This window comes from Vitis riparia, chromosome 11 (assembly GCF_004353265.1).
Source record: "Vitis riparia cultivar Riparia Gloire de Montpellier isolate 1030 chromosome 11, EGFV_Vit.rip_1.0, whole genome shotgun sequence".
Taxonomy (NCBI): Eukaryota; Viridiplantae; Streptophyta; class Magnoliopsida; order Vitales; family Vitaceae; genus Vitis; species Vitis riparia.
In genome coordinates this window covers 15,788,435-15,806,195 of record NC_048441.1, presented here as the reverse complement: position 1 = coordinate 15,806,195, position 17,761 = coordinate 15,788,435, and the positions used below count along the sequence as shown (strand labels likewise).

The 17,761-nt window shown below is 35.9% G+C and overlaps 1 protein-coding gene across 6 annotated transcripts; it reads left to right on the top strand.

Annotated features, from left to right (window-relative positions):
• Positions 1 to 378: 378 nt before the first annotated feature.
• Positions 379 to 11,390, top strand: LOC117925709 (protein argonaute PNH1-like). Of its 6 annotated transcripts, none has more exons than XM_034844789.1 (25): positions 379 to 586; positions 915 to 979; positions 1,447 to 1,580; positions 4,416 to 4,771; positions 4,889 to 5,097; positions 5,246 to 5,392; positions 5,491 to 5,624; positions 5,711 to 5,820; positions 6,594 to 6,700; positions 6,799 to 6,937; positions 7,030 to 7,146; positions 7,385 to 7,492; positions 7,579 to 7,650; positions 7,739 to 7,861; positions 8,032 to 8,191; positions 8,528 to 8,649; positions 8,761 to 8,898; positions 8,974 to 9,116; positions 9,760 to 9,822; positions 9,978 to 10,041; positions 10,111 to 10,246; positions 10,375 to 10,448; positions 10,627 to 10,721; positions 10,804 to 10,835; positions 11,019 to 11,390. In XM_034844789.1, the coding sequence occupies exons 4-25, from the start codon at positions 4,418 to 4,420 to the stop codon at positions 11,186 to 11,188; spliced, it is 2,817 nt and encodes a 938-aa protein (XP_034700680.1). In that variant the 5' UTR covers positions 379 to 586; positions 915 to 979; positions 1,447 to 1,580; positions 4,416 to 4,417; the 3' UTR covers positions 11,189 to 11,390. The 6 variants fall into 6 exon arrangements, with proteins under 6 accessions (XP_034700680.1, XP_034700679.1, XP_034700681.1 ...); XM_034844788.1 differs by having other exon boundaries at positions 827 to 979; XM_034844790.1 differs by lacking the exon at positions 915 to 979.
• Positions 11,391 to 17,761: the final 6,371 nt, after the last annotated feature.

The window sequence follows — 17,761 nt, the reverse complement described above, 5'->3', positions numbered from 1 at the left end:
GACAAATGATGAAAATATAAAAGAGAAAAGCAAAATTCCCGACTTAGAAGAAATGAAACTTGATCATTTAGCTTAATTTAAATGATTAGTTAAATGAAAATTAATTTTAAAATGAATTTGAGTTGGTGTTTGAAGTTGAAAATATGTTTATGATTTTTAACCCAAAATCTAATCAAGGAAAAAAAAATAATAAAAAAATTAAATATAATAAAACCGACTTTTAGAAAAGAATCTCAATTTTATTTAGAAAAGATACGTTGATAAGGATTGTTTTTTTAAAATTAAATTTAGTGAGATGCAAAGAAGAAAATACGTCGGCGTCAGCAGGGCATGTAAAAGCCTCGAAGGCAGTGCCTCCACGCCTTTTTCAAAGCTCACCCCTGCCATTCTCTCTTTCGCAGAGGCATTTCTCTGTTCTAGCTCGCCGGAATATCAAATTCCGAGCACATCCCCGGTGAGAGTCTGACACGCCCACTCATAATTATTCAACATTCTTGCTCTACCGAGAGAATAAAGAAGCAGAGTTAGAGGAAACGCACTGAAAGCTTTGCAGAGTGTCTCAGAACTCCCCTCTCCTTCACTCTCCGTATGGAATCTGCCACCTTTATTCTTTTGTTTTGTTTTGTTTTCTTTTCATTATTTTTGTTTTTCCAAAACACAACCCCATTTGTTTTCTCATTTGCACGCTTTCATCCTTAAAGCTATTCTCAAAGCTCTCTCCTTTTTTTCCCCCTTGTTTAAAGCTCCTTTTCTTAAAGGCAGTGAGTGTTTCTGCTGAATATTTAGAAAGTATGATTATTTTATAACACACTGATAGCATTTCCAGCCATGAATCTCGACTCCCAACAATCCTTATACCCTGCATATTTTTGCTTCGTTCCAATACATTCTTACTTCGCATCAACATCATTCAGGACTCGGGAAGCAGGACTCAGCCATTTCTCCACCTGTTGTTTGCAGATATTCTTCAACTGCTTTTGTGAGTTCTTATTTTTGGGCTCTGCTGTTGCATTGTTTCTTGTTTTCTAAAAACGTTCTACTCATTTCCTGAAAGCAAATCTTTGAATCTTGTAGTTGCCATGTCTGTTCTTTCTTTTTTGGCGTTTTGATCGGCCATAGATCTTCTCTTTAAAAGCCCAATTCTCGTACATTTCGCAATTTAGTGTCTGGGGTCGTTTCAATGATCTTCATCCGATCTCTTACCTTAATATCTAGCTATAAAAAGCAGTCTAACTAGTACATTGGTAGCATAACCCAGTCATGAATCATCATACATGTGGCACCCTTTCAGCTTCAAAGCTTGTGATCTCTGAGTTGTAGCCGCATTACAGTCAAGATCTAGCCCACCCACAGTCTACAGTAGCTGTAGTTGTTGCACTGATCCCATCCTTTATTACAACCTGTTATGTTAATATAATGTGATATTGTTTATGGGGTTGGTTGCAGAATCTGGGAGTTTCAGTTAATGGGTAGGCCAAAAGAAGAGCGCATTAAAGGCTTAGCAGAGAGAGTGTTAATGTTGCCGTGATAAATGATCAGCAGCTAGCTAGCGGCTCTCTGAAGAAAGCGTAAAGCAAAAGGTTTGTTTCAGACCCCCTCGTCTTCTTAACTGTGGTGCTCAGCCATGGGGTCGGCGTTTTTCAGAAGTGCTTTAAAGCAACTCTCACTTTCTCTCTCCTCCCTCTCTAAATATCTCTGTCTTATGATTGCTATGGTTGTTGTTTGGTGTTTGGCGTTTCGCTCTCAACCATATCTTGTGCAGAGAAGAATTATGGATTATTCTTTTCTTCTTCTTCTTTTGCATTTATCACTCACTTACAGCCCCTGTAGCCACACGTGATTGAGGTTTTGGATGGGTGGGTATGACTTTTGGGTTTCGTGACTCTGTCTTTCTTTGATGGTTACTGGGAGCACTCATTTTTGACCTTTTGTTTTCGGCATTTTTCACTTTTGTGATCCATGATGCTGCTCTCATGCTTCCTGTTTTTGGGGTCTGTCTTATCCCATATCCTCTTTTCCCATTTGGTAATTCCTTGTATCTGTATCACTACAAGCTTATTTTTCCCTCTCCAGATGTCCAACTTACTGACCAATGGCTTAAATCAAATATATATGTTTGTCATTTACCTAAGCCTTAAAGTTCCCTAAAGATCAAGTTGTATTAATTTGCTCATACTTCCATTATGGCAGTTGAACCTTTTGAACTTGGAACTTAAAAGTAGTTGTCAAAATGGGATTAATTCATTTTCAAATAATTTTCAGTTACTATTTTCTCCCCCCTCGTGTAGCTGACAAGAAATTAAAATTCTTCAGTTGCATGCCATTGTTAGAGAACGAAACTGCTCGATCTTTGTATGATTATGATGCTACCCAGTTTCTTCTTTTTATTGGTGAATGAATCTAGAGAGATGTACTGGGTAATCCTGATTCGGAAAATATAGTTATCTCAAGCCTCTGGAGAGAGTGGCTGCACTGAAACTATCAAACACAGTATAATGTGACCCTTCTCCTCAAGATTTGTGCAATAAGATGCTTAACTCTGCTTCTTATCAATCGTCATATCATCTCTCTGCTTGTTTTTTTTTTTTTTTTTTTTTTTTAACTGAAAGTGTTGAGTAGTTTAATATAAATACATCATGTGTTGCACATACAACTCCACTGCATAGACCCATGCTGCATGTCAGAATCTTAGGAAAAATATCATTCATTTTGTAAAGACTAAAGAGTTTGTCATAATTTTGTTATTTAGAGATGTTTTTAATTCTTATTTTTAAATTAGTTTCAATGTTTTTGAAATTTTAAAGTAGCATTTTGTTATATTTTTAAAATTAACCATTTTTAAAATAAAAGAATAAGGAGTATACATAAATCTCCCACTGTGTGGTACTGTCTCGAGTCCAGTCGCCTTTCATGATGAGGTGGTAAAATCCAGTGCAGTGAGGATGAGAGGGGGATAAGGTGGAGCTTGCGTGTTGAAACCAGACTAGGGTCAAGGGTACGTGGTTCCAGGTTTTAAGAGCCAGTGTCTCCCGCGAAACCAACTTGGACCTATAAAATGGTATAAAGAATCGCCTTGAGGATCAAAGCATAGGATGTTCCTGGGGATGCAAAGTGGAATCCTTGGACCAGTGAACAGTCCCTTTCTGGTTTGACCAAAACCCATCCGGGTTCACTGGAATGATGGGCCTGATTGTGGGTTGATGTGTTGAGATCAACAATCAACATCCCATGGTTCATGTGCCTAGTGCTTTCCCGTTATGCATTTCTCTTCTTAGCTCAGTCCTCAGGATAGGAGAAAAGGTATCAGGATTTACTATAAAGGTACAAGGGTACTGACATCTGGAGAAACAAAAGCAAGTTGGGCGCATTGTGTCTGGTTACTAGAGAACAAGAAAAACTATAGACTGATCATGATTCAGAGCTGCAATTGTGGCATTAAAGGTTGGAAGTATTGAATGAGTGATCAACATCCAAACGCACAGGCCTACGTGATATGCTTTGGGGGCTGATATACCCTACTTCTTGTATTGTCTACATCTGTTTTTTGTCACCCTGGTAGCTATGCTTTGGGATGAGTTAAAGCTCCTTTTGTGTCTGCTCAAGAAGGATTAAATCTTCCTTACAACCTGTCCCTGCAAAGAAGTTAGGAAGATCCAGTGTCCAGTGATCCAACTCCTTCACTGGACCACGCCTTCAATGGGTTCGTCCACTGGGAATAACCATGCAGCAATAAATTTAGGGTCCCTCCATCACAGTGGTTTTCGCCCCTAGGAACCAAATCCCAAATTCCATGCCTTTTAGCCATTGAAAATCAATTTAATATCTGAGTTTTGTCTATCCACAGGAGACAAAGTTATGGTTAAGTATGAATCTGAGATGGATATTAATTTTAAATCCAGGCTTTGCAGTAGAGACAAACCAAATTGGCAGTTTTTTCTTCTTAATTTAAATTGAGATGGATAATTTATATTATAGGTTTGTGTTGGTATGGCTCTAGTGTTGAATACAGTGGGTGGAGTCCAAGATGGCCGAAGGGGTCCTACTTCTGCATGTTTGCATGCACGTCTCTAAGTAGCTTAGTTTCTGCTCAAAAACTTTTTCAGAGAATAACAGCGTTTTGAAGAAAAACACTCTGCGGATTTGATGCTCTTCTGTTCCTTTTCCTTCTTTTTAACCTGCAACGGTCACAATGCTTCATGTCTTTCCAAAATTTGTATCTTCTCTGAGGATACAGATACGCCCTTCAGTTTCTCAGAGAAAACGTGCAAAATGTTAAGCCATTAGCTTTCGACCCCGCCCTTTTGAGCTCTTAGTTTGTCATCTCTCTCTAGATATAGATACCAGATGTACACACAACCATTGTTTGCACTGGTTATGTAACGCTTCAAATGTGTAAACGAATTTTACTATGACAGAAATGACCCACATGCAAATGAAGAACCCAGAGCAGAAGCATGTGATCTCTACTAGGAAGCCTCTGCAGAATTCCATGAATCAACAAACATCATCAGAAATTATGCCCAGCACTGAAGAAAGCTTGGAAAATGCAAAAAGGAGTGTAGGGAGGAGAAAGGGAAGGAGAAGGGGGAAAGGAGCCAAAGTGGAGCTGTTGCAGGATTCCAAGCTTGATTTAAGTGTTGGTTCTCATGACTCAAGCAAAGGTCTGGTGTTCCACCGCAGGCCCGGTTATGGTCAATTGGGAAGGAAATGTGTAGTTAAAGCCAACCATTTCCTAGCGCAAGTGCCAGATACAGACTTGAGTCAATATAGTGTAAGCTCTCTTTCTCCAAAAATTGAACTCCAGAAAACCTTTTTTTCCAGGTTGAGGGAAATGCTGGGATTCATCTGGACTTTGAGAATTCATGTAACAATCTAAATTTTTGTTCAGGTTACCATAACCCCCGAAGTTGCTTCTCGCAAAATCAACAAATCTATCATGGCCCAGTTGGTGAAACTTCACAGAGATACTGACCTAGGGATGAGGCTCCCTGTTTATGATGGAAAACGGGTCCTTTACACTGCTGGACTGCTTCCATTTGTATCAAAAGAGTTCACTGTGAAACTGGTTGAAGAGGATGAGGGGACAGGGATTACAAAGTAAGTAATTCATTCCTTTTTTTTATATTTTTTCTCATGTAATTCTGTTCTCTTGATTGGTCATGTTTTATTGGAATCTATGGTTTACACTGGCCATTTCAGTCAAAATCCATGACAGTTCTGATTGAGTTTCAACTACTCCTTTCAGGGAGCGAGAGTTCAAAGTGACAATCAAGTTTGTAGGTATCACTAGTATGGTCCAATTGCGAGAGTTTCTTGCTGGGAAACAAGTTGATACTCCCCATGAAATAATTAGGATCTTTGATATTGTGTTAAATCAACTAGCAGCCCAAAGGTACATCTCCATTGTCCAATTATATTTCATCGCTTTTCTTCTTGGGTTTAATTAAGGCCATTGCAAGTTTGTTCATCAATCAATTTGGATGTGTGTAGGTATGTATCAGTTGGGAGATGCTTGTATTCTCCTGATATTAAAAATCCTCAGCAACTAGGCGGGGGTTTACAATCATGGCAAGGCTTCTATAAGAGTATAAGGCCAACTCAGATGGGGTTATCATTGAACATCGGTGGGATGATTCTTCCACTCCGTCTTGAATTTGTTCATATTTTTCATTTATCACCAAACTTAACTTTTCTCTAATTCATATTTCAGATATGTCATCAACTGCATTCATTGAACCATTACCTGTTATTGACTTTGTGGCTCAACTTTTGGGCAAAGATGTATTTTCAAGGCCATTGTCAGATGCAGACCGTGTCAAGGTACAATATCTATGGTCCCTGAATTATCAGTTTATATAGCCCTTAATGATATAGATGCTGATTATATAATTTTTTTTATAATCACAAATCTATTAGTGTACTCTGTATTCGCAATGAATCAGAGGGCTTAGAAACCAGATTCAATATCACTGAGACTAACTGCTGCATCTACCACCAAAGTTAATAAATTGATTTCTCAAGCTCTGTCCTTATTTTTGTTTGGCCATTCAGTTCATAATTGTCAAAAGTTTTCTAGTGTGATCACCATTGAGGTTAGATTAAAGGATTGTAATAAAATCTTGAGTCAAATCTGCATTAGGGCTTTTAAATTTCAAATGCTACTTTAAAAGTAGGAAAAAAAAGAAAAAAGGTGAGGGTCATTACTGCTGTAACATCAATATGAATCTATTTAAGTTAAATACCCACTTAACTCTCTAAATCATTGACCAATATCATCCAGATTTGCTTAGTTTAGCCTCAACAAAGGATGATTTTCATTTTCTCAACCAAAAACTGAACATTAGAGGTATTTTTTAAAGTCAGGTTGGTCCTCTGTTGGAATATATCAAATTTATTTTATAAACTCAAAATCTTTAAGGATTAGTTCTGGTCTGAGCTTATTTACCTGGTGTAAGCAAATTCTCTAGTTGCAAGACCAAGATGCATCCCTAGTCCAAGATGGTGTTATCATTACAGAAAAATTGTATTATTAGCAGTATCTATCTTTTGGTTATTATATCCAATCAGGTAACACCTATGCAAATATTGAGCAGGTTAAGAAAGCTCTTAGAGGTGTTAAAGTTGAAGTTACGCACAGAGGAAATGTACGAAGGAAATATCGGATTTCAGGACTGACATCACAACCTACAAGGGAACTAATGTACTGATATTTTGTATTTTGCCCTCTTTTAATTGTCCTTTTTTATTTTTTAATCTTTTGAAGTGAGTTTAAGTGGTGGTTTCTTCTCATTCCATCAGTTTCCCAGTTGATGAGCAAATGAACATGAAATCAGTTGTTGAGTACTTTCAGGAGATGTATGGATTTACCATTCGATATTCTCATCTACCTTGCCTCCAAGTAGGTAACCAGAGGAAAGTGAATTACTTACCAATGGAGGTAGGCTCACATTCAATATTCCTTCAACGTTTTGGATGCAGAAAATTTCAGGCGTCTCTAGCTGACTTATATTTCCTAACCTATCCTCCCAGGCTTGTAAGATTATTGGGGGACAGAGATATACCAAAGGGCTGACTGACAAGCAGATAACTTCCTTGTTAAAAGTAACATGCCAAAGACCCAGGGATCGAGAAACAGACATTTTACAGGTATACTTGTCTAATCTGTTGAACTATATCCTACTCTTTTGATTAACAGAAAAAATGGAATTGAATATTTGGACATACTTAAGGTATTTGTTTGATTTATGCTTTCGGAAATCTTAGGTAATATTCCATTTCTCTATCTTGGAGAGTATTTATACTCATGACTGCAAAAAGAATGTGTTTGATGCCTTACGAGAATGATGACTTCCATCCTTCTAAAGGTTCTCAATTATATTTTCAGACCATTAACCAAAATGGGTATGAGAAAGATCCCTATGCGAAGGAGTTTGGCATTACTGTGGATGAAAAGCTTGCTTCAGTTGAAGCTCGAGTTCTACCTGCACCATGGGTAATGTTTAACATCCCCTTTTCTCTTATTGGATATTTTAACATGGTCTGATCTAAAATTTGTTCCTCTATTTTGTTCCTTGATAGCTTAAATATCACGATACCGGAAAAGAAAAAGAATATTTGCCGCAAGTTGGTCAATGGAATATGACAAACAAGGTAAATTTAATGTCTGGCAATGGAAATTTTTGGTACTAGATGTAGTTTGTGTATGAATTTAAGGCACTGGAATTCTTGGTAAATGCAGAAAATGATAAATGGAAGCACTATCAATTACTGGGCTTGCATCAACTTCTCACGAAGTGTTCAGGAGAGTACTGTAAGCGGTTTTTGTCATCAGCTGGTTCAAATGTGCAAAGTTTCTGGCATGGTAAGCTTTTCTGATCTGCAAATATTAGGAACTTTTTTATTTTATTTTTTGTCAATTTATGGCTGTCATCTTTGGCTACATAAATATATCACAATGTTGCTTCTGATAGTCCATTCGATTAAGTTATGGCAACATGCTCGGAACTTGATGTTGTTGACTTTTCATCTTAGGAATTCAACCATGAGCCAGTAATTCCAATACATTCAGCTAGACCGGATCAGGTTAAGAAGGCCTTGAAACATGTATATAGTGCTGCTGCAAACAAACTTGGAGGAAAAGAGTTGGAGTTACTCATTGCCATTCTTCCAGACAACAATGGCTCTTTGTATGGTATGTAGTTTTCTGTTGCCATAATTTTTCCATGTCTGATTTAACAAAGCTATGCTGGATATTGTGCTTGGTAAAATCGAGCATTACAGATTTCGAATTGCCTATAAGCGTTTTGATTTTGTCACACATGTTGTTCAAACCATTGAAGTAATTAAGTGCTGGATCAAAAGCATTGCTTGCAAAAGTAAAATTTATGTCCCTAATATGTAAGCTATTGATTTATTGTGCTCATAGGAAAAAGAACTGTTAACTTTCATTGACATTGGTCATGCATAATAATACTTTGGAGATTATACGAGTTGTTTTCTGACTAAAATTTGCATGTTCTACATTTAGGTGATTTGAAGCGGATTTGTGACACAGATCTGGGGTTGATTTCTCAGTGCTGTCTTACTAAAAATGTCTACAAGATTAGCAACCAATACCTGGCAAACGTGTCACTTAAAATCAATGTTAAGGTCTGTCCGGACTGAAACTTCTGTGGCGATTCTACTACTTAAAAATAGATTGCTTATTGCAAAGTTAATATTTCCTCTAAGCTTGGTTTCGGGATTTTTCTTTTTCCCCAGATGGGTGGAAGAAATACTGTGCTTTTAGATGCTTTGAGTTCAGGAATTCCTTTGGTTAGTGACATTCCAACAATCATATTTGGAGCCGATGTAACTCATCCAGAGACTGGAGATGACTCTTGTCCATCAATTGCTGCTGTAAGGATATGAAAACCTGTATTTCCCAAAATCTACAGTTCCATGTTTGAGTCCATATTGATTACAATTATACAGGTTGTAGCCTCCCAAGACTGGCCAGAAGTCACCAAGTATGCTGGATTGGTATGTGCTCAGGCTCATCGGCAAGAACTTATTCAAGATTTGTATAAAACCTGGAAAGATCCTCAAGGGGGCACAGTTACTGGAGGCATGATCAGGTGCATATTCAAGATGATTCTGAACTCTAGCTTGATATGAGTTGGGTTTATGTTACATTGATAGTTTTTATGCATCTAATCAAATCATGAAGTTAATCAAGACTAATCGGAGCCCAACCTGTTGAAGAATTCCATAGGACTATTCTTGAGTTTGATTCGAATGATCCATGTGATTGATCATCTAGTTCATTTTGTTGCCTTTCTTTATTTCTCTCACCCTAGACGAGTTGAGCAGCTGTTTTAGGAAGACAATCATGTTGCAGTGATCATAAGCCAACAAATTCATCAACATAAACATATTTGGTAATGATGCAATTGACTGTTCTAAGAAATGGCTAGTTGACCAAATTGTTAGAAGAACTTTTTACATACTGGAAATTTATTTTCTTGTGATTTAGCTTATGCTGGTCATGGACTGAGTTTATTTTCAACCTCTGGATTTCTCTCTTTGAGCTGAAGTTTTGAAACATGCCTTCAAAGATGTTGTAGGAATTCCTTCTTAACCTCAGACTCTGCTATTTGACTATATATGTGATGGGTGGACCCATATCTAATTGGTTTCCATAGTGTGGTTATGTTTATCACTTGTTTAACTTTGAACCAACATTCTTGTTGGATGCTTACTGAATCCGTATGACTGCAGAGAGCTTTTACTTTCATTTAAGGCAGCCACTGGAAAAAAACCATTGAGGATAATATTTTACAGGTATTCTTAATTTGTTTATTCATTACAGGTCCAGTCCTACTGTTTTCTTTCTGGTTAGGACTTAGAGAAAAGAAACTGTTATTGTGCTATTGATTGGGCATGAGAGATAAGACTCAAGAATGGTTTCTGTTTTTTGTCTTCCATAATAATTGCAGGGATGGTGTCAGTGAAGGGCAGTTCTACCAGGTTCTACTATATGAACTTGATGCCATTCGTAAGGTTGGTTACTAACTGATACCATGCCTTATCAAGACATCTTTCATGTTCTTATATAGTGTCTGTGTCTAGGCCTGCGCATCATTGGAACCTAGTTACCAACCTCCAGTGACATTTGTTGTCGTCCAAAAACGGCATCACACTAGACTCTTTGCAAGCAACCACAATGACAAAAGCAGCACTGATAGGAGTGGGAACATCTTACCTGGTAATATTTTCTTACTTATAATTTTATTTAGATTATATGTCTTGATGGTTGAGCTTGATCCGTTGATCAAACAATCCCCACTCTAGAATAGCAATACGGTTGTTACAAGCATGAAGTTCCTATTGTAGGTACTGTGGTCGATTCTAAGATCTGCCATCCCAGTGAGTTTGACTTTTATCTATGCAGTCATGCAGGAATCCAGGTACCTTGTTGAACTCATTAAATATTGCAAGGCCTGAAATTTATAATAGATAAGAAAATTACAGAAGTTCTCAATTTCTGCAAGAGAACTTTCAAGTTGGTGTTGGCATGCCAGGATGGTTTTGATGTAAAGTACTACATGTCAAGAATTTGTTTGTACTGAAATTGACATTTGGCAGGGGACCAGCCGACCCGCTCATTATCATGTTCTCTGGGATGAGAACAACTTTACAGCAGATGAGATCCAATCTTTGACGAACAACCTCTGTTACACGTAAGACACATCATTCCCTTGCTTCTCTTTCCAGAGTTATTAATTTTACCATGATTTAATCTGGTTGACAACTTGGTTGCAGGTATGCAAGGTGCACTCGGTCTGTTTCTCTAGGTAAACTTCTAAATCATCTCTTAATCTGCTTCAAGTGAGGAAGATGTGCTATACATATTTGTCAGGGATCCTATTGTAGGGTAGTAAATTGAACTAGCATAACTTGATCAGATGAATTCAGTGTGAGAAACAATGGCGTAATATCATCTTATACAATGAAGCATTGGTTTTCTATGCATGCAGTTCCTCCTGCGTATTATGCTCATCTGGCAGCCTACAGAGCTCGATTCTACATGGAACCTGATAAGCCTGAGAATGCAATACCAAATTGCATGCGCACGTCAAATGAATCACGCGTCCGGCCCCTGCCAGCATTGAATGAGAAGGTGAAGAATGTGATGTTCTACTGTTAGAGAAAAAGAAAATAGGCACTGGGAAGGGACCAAAGAAGAAATGCAAAGACATATCTGTACATGAGTGTTGTGTTTATATGTGAGTGGCGAACCACCGATTTTTTTTGAAAGCAAGCTTATCCAACAAGTTTTGTCACAGTGTGGAATATGTAATGGAATGTAATGGAAGGATTTTGAAATCTAGTATATTTAATCTTGTGAAGAAGGTTCTTTGTTTCAATTAAGTCAACAAGCCAGGCCAACTCATACAAATGGTACAGCATGAGGTGGTATCATTTTCAGGCAGAAGCAACATGCTGGTCCTGCTCCTTGCGATGATTCGGGACTTAGTCAAACCGACAATTACTAGGTGGTGCCATTGCTCTTATGGTAATGGTGGGGTTGTGGAGCCCTTTATCAGATAAGGGAGATTGCTGGAGTCAGGCATAGTGGTGGGGATCATATCCATCTCTTTGTTGGTGGCCAGGGGAGCCATATAGGCAATCAGGAGATAGGAATCCTACTATGGATGTCAATGCTCAAGCCTCGCATGAGAACCACAGAACTTGGATTTCTTCAACATTATCCAATCCCAGAGGTTGTCTTTGCTGGGTTTGAGCATTACCAGAGGGAAGCTGATGGATTTCCATTGAAGAAACAGCAAATGGGAGTCATTATTGTGTGTCGAATTTTGCTGTTTCTGACGGAGGCCAGAAAACGCTGAAAAGCTATTTAACCCAAGGCTGTACTAAAAAGAAAAGATATCTTTGAACTCTCAGTCATGAAAAATATGATTCGAATGATCCGCATGTGGCTGGGACAGGACTTTATTGAATTGAGTCCAGCTGTGAGCAGACTTTATAAAACAGGATCTCCATAAATGGTCTAAGAAGCTGTAAACCTCTTACATTGCGAACATGTCAATTCGAGGATTTGCGCAACTACCCAATTGAGTTCCACATCGCTGCTAAGTTAAGGTTTGGCAATTAAGCTTATAAGCAGTTGGGCGTTGCATAATTACCATAAAAGCCACAAAGTTATCTAGTGGGAAGGTTGCTATCTAGCTAAAGAGTTAATATTTGCTTTAAAAGAGTACTATTGCAATATCTCCTCATCATGAAGTAGGAAGGATATGTTAATCTAAAAATTCCAAACAGTTTAACAACCCATGAGGAAAAACCCCAATAAACTTATAGTAAGGTTTGCAGGTGTGCATAAACTATTCAAAGGAGACACATGGCCTAGCTGATAAGCTAGGTTTTCACATTCTGAAATTTGAAATGGGCAATTTATAGTACAAAAAAAGAGGTGGGTGTATGATTGTCCTAGAAGCCTACAACTATAGGCATGTCGTGACCCTTAATTTGGGGCAATGAGCCCAGATCATACTGTCATCAAGAAAAAAGAAAAAAGGGAAAAAGGAATACAGCAAGAAGCTGATCTCAAAGGATCTTAAAGGGACAGCCTAAAGGATCAGATATTGTAGGTTATTCTCTTCACCTGATGTAAGATTACTGATTACCTGTCTGACCCAAATCATTGGAAAAGTATCCCAGTAATTTTTAGCGCAGGTCAATCCTCGTCCACCCAACTCATGCTATTTATTAGTTGATAGCTTCCTTACATGCTCAAAAGGTTCATTTGGAAACAGTGAGCCCAGCATAGCCACGGAATTCACATGCTTTTGTTATGGCCTATTTCTTTATTCAGTATATTCAAGGCCATCATTTGTGTCTTGAAGAAACATTTTGGTCGGCCCCCAACATTGACTCTTAAGATCATGTCTTTGATTGCTAAATCTAGGTAGGGGTGGGGTGAATAGGACCACCGAAGCGACACATTCCTAATATGATTTTTATCTAGGTTTTAATTATTTTAATAATTATATTAATACTGATTACAAATTGATTAATCTCACATAAGAACATCACAAGTAATGTGGAAAAATCATTTACAAAGTTTCTAAAAAATACATAAATATAAAAAGCCGTGAATCGAATAATTGCAAACAAATCTACTAAACATGAAAGGAACGTAAACAAAATTACTTGATGTAGATGTGCCTATTCTCCAAGGTCTTATAGTTGTCAGAAGTAATGTACACCTTCACGTCTTCAACATTGTACCTATGCTTCTTGGTAAACACCTTAACTATGTAATAAAGTTAGTGGATCAAACACCTTTTTGTAAAAGAATTCTTTCAAGATTATTCTTGAAAGTTTGAGAGATAAATAACTAAGGTTATAAGTTTGACTATACTCGTGTGTTAAATCCTCATTACAACTCAAGAAAATCGTATATTTATACCAAAAACCTAGAAAGAAATCAAGCATCCTAACACTAGGGAACACATCAAACATGCTACTTCATTTTTTTAGTTTCAAACTTTGTTTTCTGAGCTTTCTCCAAAAGGTATACTTGGAAAATAATATCTTAGTCATTCTTTCGGTTCTAATTATTTCAAATGCATACATAACTTGTATGAAAATTAACTTTGAAGTTAGCTTAAAGTTGAATAGATCAATAAGATCTTTGAAGGTGAGATGCATCAAATTTAATGCATAAATTGAGCAAAATTGCTAAGGTAGACTAATATATCAACACTTCCCCCTTAAAATTGTGCAATGAGAGTCCAACCTCCTCCCCCCTCCAACTCTCATGAAAACCTCAATGAACTTAAATTTAAAATCATCATAACCATTACACACTCTACATTATCTACTACATGTATTCTACACACACTCAAATAATACAGACTTGAAAAGTAAGGTAGAGAAAGAGTAGATAATAAAATATACTAAAAAAATAAGTTAAAAAATAGTCATTACTCCATTTTTTTTTGTCACAAGAATGACAAATAAATGAAAAAGAAATAACTATGAATGTAAGGTCATAAGAAAGAGAAAATATATAAACTGGAGTATATGAATAACAATGTTACATAATACCCAAAATACATCTCAAATGGAAAAGAGATGAGAAATAACCAAATAGCGACAAAATATGATGCCTACATGTTCATATCAAGAGGAGGAAATATATATATGAGCTCAATCCTAGCTGAGATGTGATCCACGACTCTAATAAAACTAGTCATTTTTCCATACTTTGGATCCTAGTATTCATTGATCTTAAGCATGAGTTAGTAGAGACAATGCTCACAAATATTATATCAATTTATTGAACAATATGAAGAGAAAATATATAAAAAGGAATATATGAATAAAAATATTACATAATACCTAAAATACATCTCAAATGGAAAAAAATATATGAAACAACCAAATAGTAACAAAATATGATGCCTATATGTCTATATTAGGAGGAGAAAATATGTGTGAGCTTGATCTTGGCTAAGATGTGATCCATAACTTCAATATAGTAAGTCATTTGTCCATGCTATGGATCCAAGTCTAACCAATCCTAAGAATGAGTTAGTAGAGGCAATGCTCACAAATATTATGACAATTGATCGAACAGTATATTGGAAAAGATTAAGTATGAAAGGATTATTAGAAAGTGGCATTAAATCATTAGAATGATCGACCCCTAAACTAGCTTTGGCTTATAAGAGAGTTGTTCCATATCCATAACCTCTACCACAACTATGTGATGCATGACTATGACTCTTAGATGGTTCAGCATCATCTGGGTCCTACTCTACAACTCTAATATCATTCTCCCCATCCTTCTTGGTTGTGAATTGGGCAATATGACTTACATGATTGGACCAAGAGATCCTATGGATAGGTGTTAGCTAATGGAGGAGAGATAGCTCATGCTAGAAGTCGAGCCCTTACTTATGAAGGATCCAAGAAATGATAATGGGGAAAAGTAAACCAACTACGCATGAATTAAAGGTGTAGGATCCCATAACATCAAGGATAAATCTCCTAATATTAATCTCCCTCCTAATAAGGAGATAATGGATGAAACAAGTAGTCGAACAATAAATCTAGGTGTAATGAGAAGTTGGATAGAATAAACTGCACTTGAATGCATCAATTAGTCATGCTAGCTTAATGACATCTATTAAAGGAATGCAAATATGTAAGAGACAAGCCTTGCTATAAAGTGTATGAGCAACAACCTCATACTTAGTTGATAAGGGGTTCGAAACATTAGGTACCCTGGGTAGAGCAATGCCTCAATATGATCAAATGTCTAACACTCGACAGATCAAACATGAGGTTACTATAAAGGCTAATTCATTTATTAAATCACTGAATTATACCCCAAGCATGTACTCATAGATGTTAGCATAGAACATCTATATGTAGTGATGGTATGCAACCTCTCAAATAGAAACAAAAGGTTCTTAGCCCTAATTATGAAAAATGTAGGGAATAAGAGTATCCTTGAAATAAATAAATAAATAAAGATAATTTGACACTTAACCTCAACATGCTACTTGAAGAATCGCTCATTGAAAGTAGTATTATGCTCTACAGATTGGAAGTATTGTAAAAGTAAGTTATCAATCGTATAAAAGATGGGTAAGTGTCCTAGAGCAAGGAGACCTAGAACGAGATGGTTACCTACTATTGGAACATTTGTTATAGGCTATAAGGAAAAAGAAGGAAAACAAAAGAAATAGGAATTAACCTAGAAAAATGTATGGTCAAAAGTGTTTTGGACTTCGTATTGAAATTCTCTACAAAGTCAAATATGTAGAATTGTGCAAAGCCACTAAAGAACACACATAAGAAGTTAAAAGAATGAGCTTAGGAACACAAAATGGGAAAAATAAGAACACGAAAGGGATTTAAAGTTGTGGTATGATGTTTTCATAAAGAAGTTGGAACATCCCATATGAAACAATGGAACATTCCTCAACAAAGTGAATGATTTGAATGACATCCTTTATTGAGCATTTGAATGTCTAAAGCAAATTTTGCATACATATTTTATGCTTTTTTCCATCATTTCAAGCATGCCAAGCATGTATCTTACATAAGAAACATTAAAATTAACCTACATAACAACCCATAATGTGATAACCTTGAGAACACGCATAAGAAGTTAAAATAATGAGCATAGGAACGCAAAATGGGAAAAATAAGAACACGAAAGGGATTTAAAGTTGCGGTATGATGTTTTCATAAAGGACGTTGGAACATCCAATATAAAACATTTGAACGTGCCTCAACAAAGTGAATGATTTGAATGACATCCTTTATTGAGCATTTGAATGTCTAAAGCAAAATTTGCATACATATTTTATGCTCTTTTCCATCATTTCAAGCATGCCAAACGTGTATCTTACATAAGAAATGTCAAAATTAACCTACATAACAACCCATAATGTGATAACCTTGAGAACATCACCTAAATTACTCTCAAATCACTTTGAAATTTATATTAAATCTTCAAGAATTATGATTCATAGAAAATAGTTCAATAAAAAAAATTAACTCACTATGCCTAGATAAAAGTGAAAGTTTACAAATGATAAAATGAATCAAATCAATGTAATTGAAAAAAAAATCAATGATTTTTCAAGCTCATAAAGAATACATGTATAATAATTGAAAATCAACTTCATAGTTAAAAACAATTACACCCTTCCCAAGATCATCAATTCATTAACCTAATTATTTCATCAAATTAATTTAGGGTCTTCAATTTGACAACATTAAATTTGACTTTATTCAAGCCAAATTTCTATTTAACACAAGATATGTTTCAAAAATCATTTAATGACTTCACTTCCCCATGCTTCATTTAATGGTAGTCACTTTAAGTCTAATTCTTTTAATAAGAAATCTTAATATTTTTCTTACTATCTTTGATTTGGAAATCCTTTCTCTTAAGTTAAAGCAAGAATTTACTATATCATTGAGTTTAGTATATAACTTAGATAATGTCTTATCTTCACTTATTTCAATACTTTCAAATTTAGCAATTAATATTTGTAATTTGGATAACTTCAAAGTAAAAGTGCTCCTGGTGAGTTACTGCTAATATTTTCCATGTCTCTTTAACATATTTATAGGTTGCACTCCTACAAAACTCATTAAAACTCACACAATTAGAAATACAATGAAGGGTTTTAACATTTGTCTCACTTCCCTTATTATCTAATTTATCTCATTTTGGCTTGATCTTTAATTCACCTATTGACCTACCATTCTTATAAATAAAACCCCCTACTCCATTGCATTGCATACCTTTTCACCTTATATTTTTTTTTAAAAAAAATTCATTTAAACCATTTAATTAAGGTAGTTATTTCAATAATGACGGGTGAACAGTTTATAAATGTTCTAACTCTTTGTGGTTTCATGAATCATGAGTTATCTAAGAGAAATTGAAAACTGTAATAACACTTATAAGATCGTGTCTTAATTGATAAAACTACCAAGAGGGATGGAAAATGGTGAATAGGTTGTCCAAGAGAGATATCACTAATATTTAATTTTCATCAAAATTTTAATTTGTATCAATAATGATTAAAAATCATTCAATCCCACACAAATATAACATATGTTATGTGGAAAGGCCACCTATAAAGTTTCCTAGAAACTATGTAGATGTAAAAAATTATAGATTAAATGGCCACAAACAAATCTAATAACCATAAAAGAAAAAATG